We start from the raw sequence: 17,139 nt of genomic DNA on the forward strand, positions 1-17,139 counted from the left end.
ACGGACAGCAGTTGCCCTTCCTTCATGAATGACGTTTTAAAATATCATATACACCAGGGGCCCAGCACTGAGACGCCCTCCTCACCCAGAGACGGGGTGGAGTCTGGAAAAGTAAAGTGCTGTCAGCCTCCTCGGGCCCCCCTCACGCCCCCCTGTAACGGATCCTCCCCGCCCCGCCCCCAACGCTCTTGAGCAACGGTCACTTGTAGCCCCCTCAGAGCCAACCGCCCACCGCCAACGGCTAACGGCTAAGGGCTGAGGGCTTGCCGCCGGTCGGTCGCTTGAGCTCGCTTCTCTCACCTGGCCACGTACCCCCGGGCCCCAGAAATGGCGAATCCTCCGCCCTCCTACGTGCGCCAGAACTACCACCCAGAATGCGAGGCCGCTGTCAACCACCAAATCAACCTGGAGCTCTACGCAGCCTACGTGTACACATCCATTGCCTTCTACTTTCAAAGCCACGAAGTGGCCCTGAATGGCTGCACCCAGTACTTCCGGAGGCGGTCTCTCAAGAAGAGGGAGCAGGCTGAGAGGCTGATGTGGCTGCAGAACCAGCGCGGGGGCCAAGTCCTGCTGGAGAACATCCACAGGCCACAGCAGGAGCAATGGGAAAGCAGCCTGATGGCCATGGAGTTCGCCATGCTCCTGGCGAAGAGAGTGAACCAGAGCCTGCTCAACCTGCACAACCTGGCCATCGACAAGAAGGACGCCCACCTGTGCGAATTCCTGGAGAGTCACTGCCTGCACGAACAGGTGAAGTTCATCAAAGAGTTGGGGGACCATATCACCCAGCTGCGCAAGCTGGGAGCCCCAGCCTCTGGCCTGGCAGAGTACCTCTTCGACGCGCTCACCCTGGATGGCAGCAAGAAGAACTGAGCCTGGACTGCCTGACGGATAGCCCTGGGGTGACGTCCCCTGGCCACCGTGCCCAGCATGCCTACTGCCAGATTGCCCTTGCAGAACGGGCACTTCAGTTTATATGTTCATGTTTTACCATTTCTTCAAATAAAGTTACTGGTTCTTAAGCAAATAAAGGTCTTCCTTTGATTCATGTGTGCAAAACCCTCACCTTTTAAGATTTAAAACAGGTATCCAGGAGTCTCCAACCATGCCTCAATTAGGTGCACCTTGGGACGTGGATGGAGGAGCAGGTATTCCTTGGGAGCCTGGAGGGAGGGAGGGAAGAGGTATTCCCTGGGTTCCTGCATGGATGGAGGAGGAGGGGTTCCTTGGGAGCCTGGAGGGAGGGAGGGAAGAGGTGTTCCCTGGGTTCCTGCATGGATGGAGGAAGAGGGGTTCCTTGGGGTCCTGGGTGAAGGAGGAAGGAGGTGTTCCATGGCACCCTGGGTGGATGGAGGAAGAGGTATTCCGTGGGACCCTGGGTGGAGGGAGGAGGGGTTCTGTGGCACCTGGGAAAACACAAAATTAATCTACCCCTTAAAAACAATGTATATGGGGGTGCCGTCAGGTGGATGGTCTTGGGCCCTGTGAATGTGGGTGAATGTTCATGCTAAAGGTATAAAACTTATCCTTAAAATCACAGGTGTGCTTGCCTCTGGAGAAAGGGTGAACAGAATAGGATTGGGCAGGGATTAAAATAAAGGATTCTTATATTTAACCTACATTTTTGTTCCTAAAATATGCAAATATTAATATTTGTTAACATCTGGGTAGCAAGGTGGAGACCCCTTACTCGAAGAACAGAGCAAATGAGATTGCAACACTGCAGAGGGTCCTTGGTCCACTGTGAGGTAAATAGCTACTCTGCATAGCAGATCCGTTTTACCTTGCTCAGCTCTAACCCTCCCGCACCCCTACTTACATAGCACATAAACATCTTTGGCATCTGAGCCTTTTAATCCCCCAAAGGACACCTCAAGACAGTGGATGAAGTTAAGACAATTACAGACCTGCAGAGAAGGGAAACAATAGGACACGTTTTCCTGGGAGGAAAAAACACTAGTGTTCCAATGTCAGAAATATTGTGTTTATTTTGGCAACAGGAAGCGTTCCTACCCTACCTGTAAGCTCCATGCCGTGTATCCCCACATGAGAAAGCCACTGAATAACTGACACACTCCACGCTCCCATTTTGAGCAAAACCTTAGTAGTGAATTGGACATCACAGTTCTAGATCAGATCCATGCTAATTACCTAGGTTAAGCAAGTAAGTCCTTTACTCATAAATGTAAATGAACAAAGGTTTGCCAGATGTATGAGGAAGGAAAAATGGAAGATCACAATAAACACACAGAACTATTTCATTTGGGGGGAAAACCCATAACATATGGAAATAAAAGAGAATTTTACCAAAAATCAAATTCATATTCTCAGAATGTTAAGGGGAGAAAATGGATTTATAAAATTAAAAAATGTCTACTATAGAAGGAAACAATTAGAGGACAGATAAATTACTTGCAAGATAGAAATATTATTGCAAAATTTAAAACGTTAAATGCCTGGTACTCAGGGAAGAGTCTCCCTGTCTCACACAGGCTGTGATGGAAGCTGGAACACCTAGATGGTGCGCGGCCCACTTGGGCCCCCCTCAACCCCCCCCCACCACTGCCCTCTCCACAATGGATCCTCTCTCCAACCCCCTCCCCCCACCCCCTCCCACCAATCAAGAGTAAAGGTCACCTCTTCCTTTTCCGGTCCCACCTCAGAGCCAACTGTCAGTTGCCAGCAGCCTAACACCTGGGAACCCCTGTCTCCGGCCACGCTGGGAGGGTCCCCCAGGGACATTTCGAGGTCCCCACCGCCACCGCTGCTGACTGGGCTTTCGGCTGCCCTCATCCACCGCCATGGGAATGATCCGTCCCCGGAGAAGCCACCGCCTTCGCCCGCGCCGCTGCCCACCCCGCAGCCCGCCCCTCAGCCCTCGCCATGAGGCTCTGTTGATCCACTTGGCCGGAGGGCCACCCCCGGAAAACCTGTTACCCATGCTTCCAGCCATGGCCCCTGCGCCTCCACCCGTGCTTCCTGCGCCTCCAGTGGCGGTGCCGGGGCCCATCTCCCAAGTGCGCCAGAATTACCATGCCCACTGCGAGGTCTCCATCAACAAACAGATCAACCTGGAGCTGCACGCCTCCTACGTGTACACATCCATCGCCTTCTATTTCGACCGCCAGGACCAGGCCTTGCAGCACTTCGCTACCTTCTTCCTGTGGCAGTCCAGGGAGGAGTGGAAGCAAGCCCAGGCACTGATGAGGCTGCAGAACCAGCGAGGGGGGCGCATCCGCCTGCGAGGTATCAGGAGGCCTGACCACAACCAGTGGGAGAGCGGCCTGAAAGCCATGAAAACCGCCTTGCACGTGGAGAGGATGGTGAACCAGAGCCTGCTCCATCTGCACCAGCTGGCCACCAGCAAGAACGACGCCCACCTGTGCGACTTCCTGGAGCACCACTACCTGCGCCAGGAGGTGAAGTTCATCTACAACGTGGGAGCCACTATCAGCAACCTGCGCAAGCTGGGAGCCCCGACATCCAGCCTGGCAGAGTACCTCTTCGACGCAATCCCCCTGGATGGCAGCAAGAAGAACTGAGCCTGGACTGCCTGACGGATAGCCATGGGGTGACGTCCCCTGGCCACCGTGCCCAGCATGCCTACTGCCAGATTGCCCTTGCAAAACGGGCACTTCAGTTTATATGTTCATGTTTTACCATTTCTTCAAATAAAGTTATTGGTTCTTAAGCAAATAAAGGTCTTCCTTTGATTCATGTGTGCAAAACCCTCACCTTTTAAGATTTAAAACAGGTATCCAGGAGTCTCCAACCATGCCTCAATTAGGTGCAGCTCGGGGACGTGGATGGAGGAGCAGGTATTCCTTGGGAGCCTGGATGGAGGGAGGGAAGAGGTATTCCCTGGGTTCCTGCATGGATGGAGGAGGAGGGATTCCATGGGACCCTGGGTGGAGGAAGGAGGTGTTCCATGGCACCCTGGGTGGAGGGAGGAAGAGGTATTCCGTGGGGCCCTGGGTGGAGGGATGTGGTATTCCATGGAACCCTGGATGGTGGGAGGGAATATTATTTGGGACCCTGAATGGAGGGAGGGAGAAGGTATTCATTGGGACCCTGTAGGAAGGGAGGAGGAATTCCTTGGGACAGGGCAACAGTGAGTATGGAAATGAGCCTTAGACTGCTTTTCCCACAGACAGGGGTGTGACTTCCAAGTCACCAGTGACTGGCATGCACATTGGAGTTACAAAGCATTTACTTATGTATATTTTCTTTCATTTGTATTATATGTGTATAGATATTCAGCAGCAGAGTTCATTTTGAATCTCCTGAGTAGATTTTGAGTGTCTGCTTAGGGAGACACTATTGGAGATTGGGAATTTTTGCCCATTCCAGAGAGACCGTGGACTATGCCCCAGATACAGCTGTCAGTGCTGACACCAGGCCAGGCCTTGAGATACAGTCTCATGGCCCCTTCCCAGCACGTAGGCCTTCTTTCATAGAACACTATCAGCTTTCTGAAGAACAGGATGACCCTGTGAATAACATGGTCGTCAATGGCATGATCCTGACGTTGCTTAGGATAAACTGTTTTGTCTTGGGTTACTTGTTCTGCAAAAACAGGATGTGGTTAATGTGCTTAAAAGTGGTCCCGCACAAATGGTCGGGGCTGCTCTCTAGACTCCCTGCATGGAGAGAGAGCAGTCGCTGGCCGGCTATTGGAGGCTCCCTAAATTTTAATTTGGTCTGGACTCCAGTGGTCCTTTACTCGCGTTCGCTCCACAACAGATACCCTTTCTTTTTTAAAAAAAAATTCTTTATTGATTACGGTGTTACATATGTGTCCTTATTGCCCCATTACCCCCCTATCCTCCCTCATGCCCTCACCCCCCTGTTGTCTGTGTCCATTGCTTAGGCTTATATGCATGCAAACAAGTCCTTTGGTTGATCTCTCCCCTTTACCCCCACCCTCCCCTACCTTCCCTCTGAGGTTTGATGGTCTGATCAATGTTTCTCTGTCTCTGGATATATTTTTATTCATCGGTTTATGTTGTTCATTATCCTATATAATAAAAGCCTAATATGCAAATCGACCGAATGGTGGAATTACCGGTGGAACGACCAGTTGCTATGGCATGCACTGACCACCAGGGGGCAGATGCTCAACACAGGAGCTGCCCCCAGCCTGCAGGCCCCAGGCCAAACAAGGTGGGTGCCAGCAGTGGGCCCCCCTGATTGCCCCACTGGTAGCCCCACACATCAGCCCTGATAGCCGGCCAGGCCTAGGGACCCTACTCTTGCACGAATTTCATGCACTGGGCCTCTAGTATTTCATAAATGAGTGAGATCATGTGATATTTATCTTCCTTTGCCTGGCTTATTTCATTTAGCATAATGCTCTCCAGTTACATCCATGTTGTTGCAAATGGTAATAACTCCTTTTTTCCCACAGCATAGTATTCCATTGTGTAGATGTACCACAGTATTTTAATCCACTCATCTGCTGATGGGCACTTATGCTGTTTCCAAATCTTAGCTGTTGTAAATTTTGCTGCTATGAACACAGGGGTGCATACGTCCTTTCTAATTGGTGTTTCTAGTTTCTTGGGATATATTCCTAGAAGTGGGATCACTGGGTCAAATGGGAGTTCCATTTTTAGTTTTTTGAGGAAACTCCATACTGTTTTCCACAGCAGCTGCACCAGTACGCATTCCCACCAACAGTGCACAAGGGTTCCTTTTTCTCCGCATCCTCGCCAGCACTTGTCGTTTGTTGATTTGTTTATGATAGCCATTCTGACAGGTGTGAGATGGTACCACATTGTTGTTTTGATTTGCATCGCTGGGATAATTAGTGACTTTGAACATGTTTCCATATGTCTCTTGGCCTTCCTTTTGTCTTCTTTCGAAAAGTATCTATTTAGATCCATTGCCCATTTTTTAAATTGGGTTGCTTATCTTCCATTTGATGAGTTGTATGAGTTCCCTGTAAATGTTGGAGATTAAACCCATATTGGAGATATCATTGGCAAATATGTTCTCCCATGCAGTGTTCTTTCTTATTGTTTTGTTGATGGTTTCTTTTGCTATGAAAAAGCTTTTTATTTTGATGTAGTCCCATGTGTTTATTTTCTCTTTAGTTTCCATTGCCCTAGGAGCAGTCTCAGTGAAGGAATTGCTTCAGCATATGTCTGAGATTTTGCTGCCTATAGATTCCTCTAGTATTTTTATGGTTTCCCATCTTATATTTAAGTCCTGTATCCATTTTGAGTTTATTTTTGTGTATGGTGTAAGTTTGTGATCTATTTTCATTTTTTTGCATGTATCTGTCCAATGTTCCCAACACCATTTATTGAAGAGACTGTCTTGACTCCATTGTATGTTCATGCCTCCTTTGTCAAATATTAATCGAGCATAGTGGTTTGGGTCGATACATGGATTCTCTATTCTATTCCATTGATCTACATGTCTGTTCTTGTGCCAGTACCAGGCTGTTTTGAGGACAGTGGCTTTGTAATACAGCTTGAAATCTGGTATTGAGATCCCTCCTAATTTATACTTCTTTCTCAGGATTGCTGTGGTTATTTGGGGTCTTTTTTTTTTTATTCCAGATGAATTTTTGGAGAGTTCTTTCTAAGTCTGTGAAATACGCTGTTGGTATTTTAATGGGGAGTGCATTGAATCTATAGATTGCTTTGGGTAGTATGGACATTTTAATGATGTTGATTCTACCAATCCATGAACATGGTATGTTCTTCCATCTGTTTATGTTTTCCTCTTTCTCTTTTTTCAGTGTCCTGTAGTTTTCCACGTATAGGTCTTTTACCTCCTTGGTTAGGTTTATTCCTAGGTATCTTAATTTTTTGGGTGCAATGGTAAATGGGATTGCTTTTTTAATCTCTCTTTCTGTAAATTCACTATTGGTGTATAGAAATGCCATAGATTTCTTGGCATTAATTTTGTATCCTGCTACATTGCCTAATTCATTTATTAAATCTTAGTTTTTTGATGGAGTCTTTCGGGTTTTTTATGTACAATATCATGTCATCTGCAAATAAGGACAGTTTTACTTCTTCTTTTCCAATTTGGATGTCTTTTATTTCTTCTTCTTTTCTAATTACAATGGCTAATCCTTCCAGTACTATGTCGAACAGGAGTGTTGAGAGTGGGCATCCCTGTCTTGTTCCTGTTCTTAGGGGAAATGGTTTTAGTTTTTGCCCATTGAGTATGATGTTAGCTCTGGGTTTATCATATATGACTTTTATTATGTTGAGGTAAAATCCTTCTATTCCCACCTTGTTGAGAGTTTTTATCAAGAAAGGGTGTTGGATTTTGTCAAATGCTTTTTTTTTTGCATCAATTGATATAACTATGTGATTTTTATCTCTCAATTTGTTTATGTGATGTATCATGTTTATTGATTTGCAGATATTGTACCATCCTTGCATTCTTGGAATAAACCCTACTTGGTCATGGTGTATGATCTTTCTGATGTACTGCTGGATCCAATTTGATAGAATTTTGTTGAGGATTTTGGCATCTACATTCATGAGGGATATTGGCCTGTAATTCTCCTTCATTGTGTTGTCTTTATCTGGTTTTGGTATTAGGGTGATGCTGGCTTCATAGAAGGAGCTTGGAAGGGTTCCTTCCTCTTGAATTTTTTGGAATAGTCTGAGGAGGATAGGTTTTACTTCTTCCTTGAATGTTTGGTAAAATTCTCCTGCGAAGCCGTGTGGCCCCGGGTTTTTGTTTGCCGGAAGCTTTTTGATGACTGCTTCAATTTCTTCCATAGTTACTGGCATATTAATCTGTTTAGATTCTTCCTGATTGAGTTTTGGAAGGTTATATTTTTCTAAGAATATGTCCATTTTCTCCAGGTTGTCCAGTGTGTTGGAATAGAGTTGTTCATAGTATTTTTTAACAATCCTTTGTATATTGGCGGGATCTATTCTTATTTCACCACTTTCATTTCTGATTTTGTTTATTTGGGTCCTCTCTCTTTGCTTCTTGGTGAGCCTGGCTAGAGGTTCATCAATCTTGTTCATCCTTTCAAAGAACCAGCTCTTGGTTTTGTTGATCTTTTGTATTGTTTCTTTGGTCTCTATGTCATTTATCTCCTTTCTGATGTTTATTATTTCCTTCCTTCTACTTACACTGGGCTTTTCTTGTTGCTCTTTTTCTAACTTTTTAATTTGTAGGGTTAAGTAAGTTATTCCCATTGTTTCTTGTTTTTTTGCAGTATGCTTGTAGAGTTATGAACATCCCTCTCAAGACTGCTTCCGCTCTATCCCATAGATTTCTGAATGTTGTGTTTTAATTGTCACTTGTTGCCATGATGTTTTTTATTTCTTCCTTGATCTCTCTGGTAACCCAGTCATTGTTTAATATCATGCTGTTTATTCTCCATGTGTTTGATTTCTTTGGATTGTTTTTATTGTAGTTGATTTCCAGTTTTATGCCACTGTGGTCTGAGAAGATGCTTGATATGATTTCTATCTTCTGGAATTTGAAGAGACTTTGCCTATGTCGAGCATATGGTCTATCTTTGAAAATGACCCATGTGCACTTGAGAAGAATGTATATTCTGTATCTTTGGGGTGAAATGTTCTGAAGATGTCAATTAATTCCATCTGGTGTAGTGAGTCATTTTGGATTGATGTTTCTTTGCTGATTTTTTGTTTATAGGATTTGTCCATTGGTGATAGTGGGGTATTAAAGTCTCCTACTATGATTGTATTGCTGTCAATCTCTCCCTTGATATCCTCCAGGAGATTTTTTATGTATTTGGGTGCTCCTGTATTGGGTGCATATATGTTTACCAGAGTTATTTCTTCTTGTTGGATTGCTCCCTTTAGTATTATGAAGTTGCCTTCGTTATCTCTTGTTATGTCCTTCACTTTGAGATCTAATTTGTCAGATATAAGTATTGCTACCTCAGCTTTTTTTTTTCATTTCCATTCGCCTGGAAAACCTTTTTACATCCCTTCACCTTCAGTCTGTGTGCATCTTTTCTTCTGAGGGAATTTCTTGTAGACAGCAGATATATGGGTCTTATTTTTTTATCCAGTCCTTTAGCCTATGTCTTTTGATTGGGGCATTTAATGCATTTACATTTAAAGTTATTATTCATAGGTACTTATTTGTCGCCATTTTTATTCTTTACCCCGTGATCCTTCTTCACTTCCTTTTCTTATTTTTTTACAGCAGACCCTTTTTCATTTCTTGTATTGCTGGTTTGGTGTTGATAAACTCCATTAGTCCCTTTTTGTCTGTGAAGCTCCTGATTTCACCTTCAATTTTGATTGATAGCCTTGCTGGGTATAGTATTCTTGGATTCAGAACCTTCCTTTGCATAACTTTGTATATTTCATTCCATTCCCTTCTGGCCTGATGAGTTTCTGTTGAGGAATCAGTTGCTAGTCTGATAGGGGTTCCTTTGTATGTAACTTTCTGTCTCTCTCTGGCCGCTTTTAAGATTCTTACTTTGTCATTGGTGTTTGCCAATTTAATTATAATATGCCTTCGTCTTTTGGAGTTCATTTTGCTTGGGACTCTGTGAGCTTCTTGGATTTGTGTGGGTTTTTTCTTCCCTATATCAGGGAAGTTTTCTGTCATTATTTCTTCAAACAGGTTTTCTATTCCTTGCTCAGTTTCCTCTCCTTCTGGAACCCCTATTATGCGGATGTTGTTTTGTTTCGTGTTGTCCCAAAGTTCCCTTAGGCTCTCCTCCTGATTTTTAATTTTTTTTTTCTAGAAGCTGCTCTACTTGGGTATTTTTTCCCATCTTGTCTTCTAGCTCACTGATGCGGTCCTCTGCTTCATCTAGTCTACTCTTGATGCTTTCTATTGAGTTCTTAATTGCAGTGACGTCATTTTTCCTTTCTTCTTGGTTCTTCTTCATTTCCTCTTGGTTATTACTCATATTGTCGAATTTGTCTTCCATTCTTTTCAGCCACCTTATGACCATTTCTCTGAATTTTTTCTCTGGAAGGTTGCTTGCCTCCATTTCATTTACTTCCTTTTCTGGTGATGCCTGCTTTTCTTTCATATGTGGGCTGTTTCTTTGTCTCCCCATGGTCTCTCTTCTCTCTGTGTGTGGTTATGTAGTTCTCTCTCTCCTGCGTTGATTTAAAGGCACAAAATACAACACAACAAGGTACACCACACAAGGCACTGAACAGAAATGTATTCACGATATTAATAACTTCCAATAAAGGTGACCACCAGAGAAAGGCAAATTAGGGGATAGGAGAGAAAGAAGAAGAGGAAAAAGAAAGAAAGAAAAAGAAAAAAAAGGAGTGTCAATATGAAATTGGGAAAAGGAAAAAAAATTAAGAGAGACAAGAAAGAGACTAAGAGAGAAAAGGGAACAAACTATATATATTGGGGATAATACTCCAATAGAACAACCACTAATCCCAGCAAATGCCAGCAACAAGTCCCTGGGGATTAATACAAACTACAACACCACCTAATATCAAGCTAGGCAAGGGAAAACAGAAGAAAAAACAAACAAAAACAAAGCAAACAAACAAACTAAAGAATAAGCAAAACAATCTCACAAAAAAAGCATAAAAATTCGATATAATGAACATTCAAGCAAACAACAACAAAAGGACAGAGAGAAAAACAATTTTTTGGATAGTTAAGACAGCGAAGAGAGAGGTGTGTATGGACTTGGAGCAGGGGATTGTAGATTAGATATATAAGTAGGGTGAAATTTTATCAGGAGGTAAACAGAAAGAATAGGGAATATCTAAAGCAGGAAAGGGGTAAGATAAACAAGACACCAAAAGGGGAAAGGTTAGGAAGAAAGTGACGGCATAAAGGTAGAGCTGAAAGAGAGTAAAATGATGCTGGAGGAAAGATGAAAATAGAATGTAGTACACTAATCCCAAAGTAAAATAAAGAGAAAATGAAATGATACTTTAAAAAAAAGGTAAAATAGTAGTAGTAATGATACTGATTGAACATCAAAATGTAATAATTAAAAAGGTAAAATCAAGTGAGGAAAAAAGAAAAACAAATAGTTTATTGAGTAAAAGATGCAAATAATGAAAATAAAAAAATAAAAATAAAAAAAATAAAATGTGCAGTAGTGAAGGTCATTCACTTCCTCTGTTGTTCTGTTTGGCACACCTGTTTCTCAGTCCAGACAGTACTGCAGTTCCCTGTGTTCCACTGCTCCTTAGTGTTGTAAACCAGTCCTGATTTTTAAGCAGGCGGTGTGTCTTAATTTCTCGTATTTCTTTATTTTTGATTACACAAGAGTCAATTTGTGATTCAGCCCCTTGGTGGCAGTGTTTCTGGATTGACTTCTAGATCTCTTTGGCCTCTCTAGCCTGTATTTAGATCCTTCTTTCCCTGTAGCACTCCATACCAGTTTGTGGAAGTGGGCTGCCTCAGAGCTGGCTCTCCGATGGTCACTCCCCGCTCTGATCCCCAGGTTCCAGAAAAACAACTTTCCCCTGCAGTCTCCCAGGGTTTCCCCAACTGGGTGATCCTATGTATTGGGCTTAGCAATCAGAAGCAAGGATTTGAAGAGGAAAAAGCCCAAGTGTGCGAACAATGGGTCTGCATGCAAGTCTAAGCAGCTGGCACAACTTTGAAATTCTTAGGCTGTCCCTGCACGTGAGATCAAAATGGGTTGCTTTTTAGAGATTCCTTCTGTTAGCAGCTCTGAGGACCCCCTTCCACATTCACGGATCACACCAACCCCAACAGCCACGGATTTTTCTAGGCACAGACTTCCCTGGTCCTCCAGCTCCCGCAAAATACGTGTTCCTCTCTCCCGCGGGGACCAGAGACCTCACCTTATCTCAGTCGAAATCTGACCTTTCCTTCGTGGAATGTAGAGCTCCTCTGAATCCGTGTGTTTGCGCCAACTGGGGACCAGTGTTCTGGGGCTCGCAGCTGTTCCGTGGGTGCCGCAGTTGGGGATTTTCACTCATCTGTGGAATGTTAAACTGACACCCAAGACAATGAACACCTACCATATTCCCTATCCCACTATTTTTTTGGTTGTACCCAAAACAATAACAACCAACAAATGATTTAACCTCTTTTAAAAAAGCATTTACACTTTTAAAAAAGGGTATGAAGTGATATTCCCTTCTCAAAAATGTATCTAGAACTACTAAAAAACTTGTGTTAATTAATCTATACTAATAATAGACAAATATGTAAATTGACTGTACCTCTGTGATGCCCACAGACAGGAGTGAGTATGCAAATTAACCCAACAAAGTTGGTGGGCCTGTGGGCAGCATGCATGCACTCAGGTGCCAAGGGGTGGCGATGCAGTGGGCGTTCCCACCCCCCACCCAGCCACTCAGGGCCTACGCACACAGGTGCTGAGTGGCTGGGGGTGGGGTGGGACTCCCACCCCCCCTTCGAGTAGCCAGGGTAATGCGGCAGGCGTCCCCGGGACTCCGCCCCCTTCAAGCCTGTGGCCAGCGCATGTGCACCTGCACTGAGTGGCTGGGGTCCCGGGGATGCCACTGGAGTGTCAGGACCTGTCAGCCCTTCCTGGGAGCGGCTGGAGTTTGCAGTCCTTTGGTTTGTGCAACCCCTGGAACAGAAGAGGAAACCAAGAGCACTGGGAGCACCAGGAATTCTGGGAATCATAGTTCTGGTGGCAGCCCCTGGACTGGAAGCAGAAGCCCAGAGCACGGGGAGCACCAGGAATGCTGAGAATCGTAGTTCTGGTGGCAGATGCATTGTGGGATCTCCTACCTAGACACTAGAGCAGTGGTTCTCAACCTTCCTAATGCCACGACCCTTTAATACAGTTCCTCATGTTGTGGTGACCCCCAACCATAAAATTATTTTCATTGCTACTTCATAACTGTAATTTTGCTACTGTTATGAATTGTAATGTAAATATCTGTTATGCAGGATGTATTTTCATTGTTACAAATTGAACATAATTAAAGCATAGTGATTAATCACAAAAGCAATATGTAATTATATATTGTGAATATTTATTTCTAATTACAAATAAATGAAATTTTGTCTTGAAGCGTGGTGTAGCATGGGTAACAGTCTTAATATAACAACAGTAACCTACATTGCTACATTTTGTGACAGTATGTGTAAAAAGCCAACATCAGTGCGAAGGTTGAGATTGCTTCTTTCTCACCAGATCAGAAATTCTCGGGGCAGTCTTTGCAAGAGCACAACAAAGATCATCTTCCACAACAAGTCTACTTCTGTATTTAGGCTTGATAACCAACAAGCTGGACTATATGTCATAGTCTGAGACTATATGTCATAGTCTCAGACAGAACAGGATATGACTTCAAACACTTGGTCCAGAATTTTGTAACTGGCATTGTAGAGAAATCAGTTCTCGCTGCATCGCTGTTAATAAGTTCAATGAACTCCTCTTGTGCTATCTCAGGAACATCTTCAACTTTGAATGTGAATGGGCTCCTGGCAAGTGCAAATGGGGTGTCAGGTAGATTTGGAAAGTATGATGAAATTTCATCTGCAAGCATGTGCAAGTGTTCTTTCACAGAAATTATCATTGTAATCCTTTTGTCTGGTTCAATGTCATGTTCCTCAAAGAAAGCAGATAAGGTAGGCAACATGTAAATTTTATTTTCATCCAATTTTTTTGCCAAAGCTGAAGTTTCATTTGCAATGATTGGATCTTTTCAGACAAATTGAGGCATGTTGCATTTGGTCCTTGCAATGATAAATTTAACTCATTCCAGATGGCAAAGATGTCAACCAAGTAAGCTATTTTCTGCAGTTCACTTTTATCGCTGAAAAGTGCTTTGAACTGCAGTCTTGCTTTCTGATTAAGAAACGTTTTGAGTTCATCACGAAGCTCAAAAACACTTTTTAAAACTTTTCCTCTCAACAACCATCTCACTTCAGTGTGAAATAGCAGAGCATTGTTCGGCACATCCAACTCGCTGCACAGTTGTGAAAACAGTCGACTGTTTAAAGTGCTTGCCTTTACAAAATTGACAGAACTTACGGCGTTTTTCATTACTTCTTGTAACTCTTGTGGAAGCGTCTTCATTGCTAATATTTGCCAATGAATCATACAGTGAGTTCCAATGACTTTTGGTGACTCATTCAGTACCAAACGTTGAAATCCAGATCGACATCCTAGCATAGCTGGAGCACCATCTGTGCAAACACCACAAACCTTTTCCCAAGAGATCTTATGCTCTTTCAGAAATGAACCAACTGTGTCAAATACATCACGTGCAGTAGTTGTTGTTTCAAGAGGTTTGCAAAAAAGAAACTCATATTTAAAGTTGCCATCATTAATATACCTCATGTAAACCAGTAACTGTGAACAGTTTGCAACGTCTGTAGATTCATCAAGCTGGATACTAAATATTGGAAGTGAAGCAGATTTAATTTCCTGGATTACCTGATCAAGAATATCAGCATACATGTCATCTATTCTTCTGCGGACAGTGTCGTTAGATAAGGAAATTGCACTCAATTTCGTAACAAATTTGTCTCCGATCATAACTCGAACAATGTCTTTGGCCGCTGGCAACAGTAAATCCTCAGCAATGGTGTGAGGTTTCATAGCTCTGGCGATTCTGAGTGCCACCAAATATGAAGCTTCAATGGCTGCTACATTTTGTTTGTGGTACTTGCCACCAGTGTCAAGTCTGGCTTTCCTGAGTCCATCAGCTTTGCTTCTAAAATAGTTGGTATCCTTGCCAGCAAAGCTTGGATGCTTGCTACCAAAATGGTGTTTTAGTTTGTTCGGCTTCATAGATTTGGCTGATAGAACTTCACAACAAATAACACATTGCGGTTTCTCAATTCCAGCTGTAATTATTGAGGTAAAACCATACTGTAAAAAATCCTCACTATATTTTCTTTTCTTAACGTTCTTCTCTACACAATCCATTGTCATGGGATGGTTTGCTAATGAAAATAATATATAACAATAGCTTTAATAATACAAAAGATGATACAAGGCATAGTTCAGTCAATACAGTTCATTAAAGTTTCCTATGATTTACCATTCGCTGTGTTGTTGTTTTTACATACCTGTTTCTATCACAAGGGGGCAGTATTCACATCAACCACTGCTGAATATAAAAGACCAATCAGCATCCAGATTAAGTTCCCATGGTACAGATATATGTTTTTTGCAGTAGTTGATGATTTTACAGTACATGATTTTACATTTACCTAGTAATTATAATTCATGAAGTGTTGTTTTACCTCCAATACTGTTGCTTTCAACACAGTAGCTGCTTTTAACAGAGTAGCTGCTTTCAACACAACAGCTGCTTTCTACATAGTAGCTGCTCTCTACACATGTGTGACTGGTCCGCATAAGTACATTATGGCGCCAACCCTGTCACATACACCTGTTTTTGTATGGGGTGTATGTGATGGGGTTGGTGCGATGATCTCATCACGCGGGGTACTCGTATGTGGGTGTATCTGCGTATCTGCATGTGGGCGGACTCCCCTGGAGACGGATAGAGGAGCAGTGTCTTGGTTCCTAAGACCATCGGAAATATGTGTTTTCCGATGGTCTTAGGCGACCCCTGTGAAAGGGTCGTTCAACCCCCAAAGGGGTCGCGACCCACAGGTTGAGAACCGCTGCACTAGAGCAAAGTGAGCCTGGAGCAAGTTACTGTTGGGGGTGGGGGATGGAGGGAAAGCAAAGGTGGGAGACATAAGTAAAGTCAAGGTGTTGAGGAAAAATTAAGGGGAAGATATCCTGCAACTTCTAGGAAACCTCCACCAATGAAGCAAAGAAAAAAAAAAGCCTCTATTATTCTGTGAGCACCAAACCAAACTGGGTTGTGGTCTCAGACAATTCGCTCATATGATTGCAAAGACAGACAGAAACTCCCGGATTGGAGAGGGCTCCCCTGAGGGCTCCCAGATTGGAAAGGTTGCAGGTCAGGCTGAGGAACCCACCCCCCATGCACGAATCTTCGTGCACCAGGCCCCTAGTAGTTGATAAAAATAATCCTCTGGATTGTACAAAAAGGGAGTTAGGGGCCACTGATAAGACATAGTAAATAATATTAATCAGACTTGGCTTCTTTTGCTCCTGCTTCATCTGGGCTGGACTCTCTTTATTTTCAGTCTCTCCATTTTCTGAAGGTAGATCTTTAGGTTTCTGGTTGCCCTCTTTGGCCTTTTTTCCATTTACTACCCTTTCCCTTTCATTTGCATTTTTTTTCTGCACATCTATCCTTTCCTGCCACCTTTTGGGGCTTCATTTGCACTTTTGCAGGAGCAGGTTTAGTTGACGACCTCCAGAATCTCCTCTTAGCCTCCTTCGCTGACTCCTTGGCAGAGCTGATCTTTCTATTGGGCATCATAGCAGTGGGGTGGGCTCATGCCTGAGGGCCATCATCTACCCAGAGCCTTCTCGAACCTGGGCTGCCTGATATTCACCACGGCTTCTCACCTCCCTCTTCTAACTATTTTTTTAAAGTATGTTTTTATTGATTTTAGAGAGAGGGGAAGGGAGAGATAGAATCATGGATGCAAGAGAAACATTGATCAGCTGCCTTATGTATGCCCCCTACTGGAGATCTAGCCCGAAACCTGGCCATGTGCCCTAAGCAGTAATTGAACTCAGTGACCTTTAAGTTCATGAGACAATACTCAACCACTGAATAACACAGTCCGGTCCTCCCTCTTCTGATTTTAGATATGCCCAGGTCTCTTTTCCCATCCGTTATATCATGAGAAACATTACATTCCTGGTCTCTCTACAAGAAAAAAAGGGGTTTATAGCAAATGTTCTTTAGGTTTTTCAATTTTTACTTAGTTTGCTAGTTTGTTTCTTTTCCCTCCTCCCCCTTTTGCCCTTCTCCCCCCCACCACCTTCTTTTCAAAAGTATATGTATATCAAACTCTGGACTTTAATAGATTAAAAAAATTCTTTATTGTTGAAAGTATTACCCCCCCCCCCCATTGACCTCTCCCAGCCCACCCCCAACTGCCAGCACAGGCCTTCACCCCTCTATTGTCTGTGTCCATTGGTTATGCTTATATGCATGCACATAAGTCCTTTGGTTGATCTCTTACCCCCCGCCCCCCGCAACCCTCCCCTGCCTTTCCTCTGAGGTTTGATGGTCTGTTCGATCCTTCTATGTCTCTGGATCTATTTTTGTTTATCAGTTTACGTTGTTCATTATATTCCACCAATTAGGAGATTATGTA

The 17,139-nt window shown here is 43.6% G+C and overlaps 2 protein-coding genes across 2 annotated transcripts; both read left to right on the forward strand.

The window, feature by feature from the left end:
• Positions 1-327: 327 nt before the first annotated feature.
• LOC308239350 (ferritin, mitochondrial-like) lies at positions 328-876 on the forward strand (the record flags this gene model as incomplete). Its single annotated transcript, XM_080652164.1, has 1 exon — positions 328-876. The coding sequence occupies one exon, from the start codon at positions 328-330 to the stop codon at positions 874-876; it is 549 nt and encodes a 182-aa protein (XP_080508290.1).
• A 1,928-nt stretch (positions 877-2,804) lies between these two features.
• Positions 2,805-3,545, forward strand: LOC308239557 (ferritin heavy chain-like; the record flags this gene model as incomplete). The annotated part of the gene is made up of 1 exon (XM_080652329.1): positions 2,805-3,545. The coding sequence occupies one exon, from the start codon at positions 2,805-2,807 to the stop codon at positions 3,543-3,545; it is 741 nt and encodes a 246-aa protein (XP_080508455.1).
• Positions 3,546-17,139: the final 13,594 nt, after the last annotated feature.

The sequence above is a fragment of the Plecotus auritus genome (assembly GCF_963455305.1).
Source record: "Plecotus auritus genome assembly, chromosome: X".
Taxonomy (NCBI): Eukaryota; Metazoa; Chordata; class Mammalia; order Chiroptera; family Vespertilionidae; genus Plecotus; species Plecotus auritus.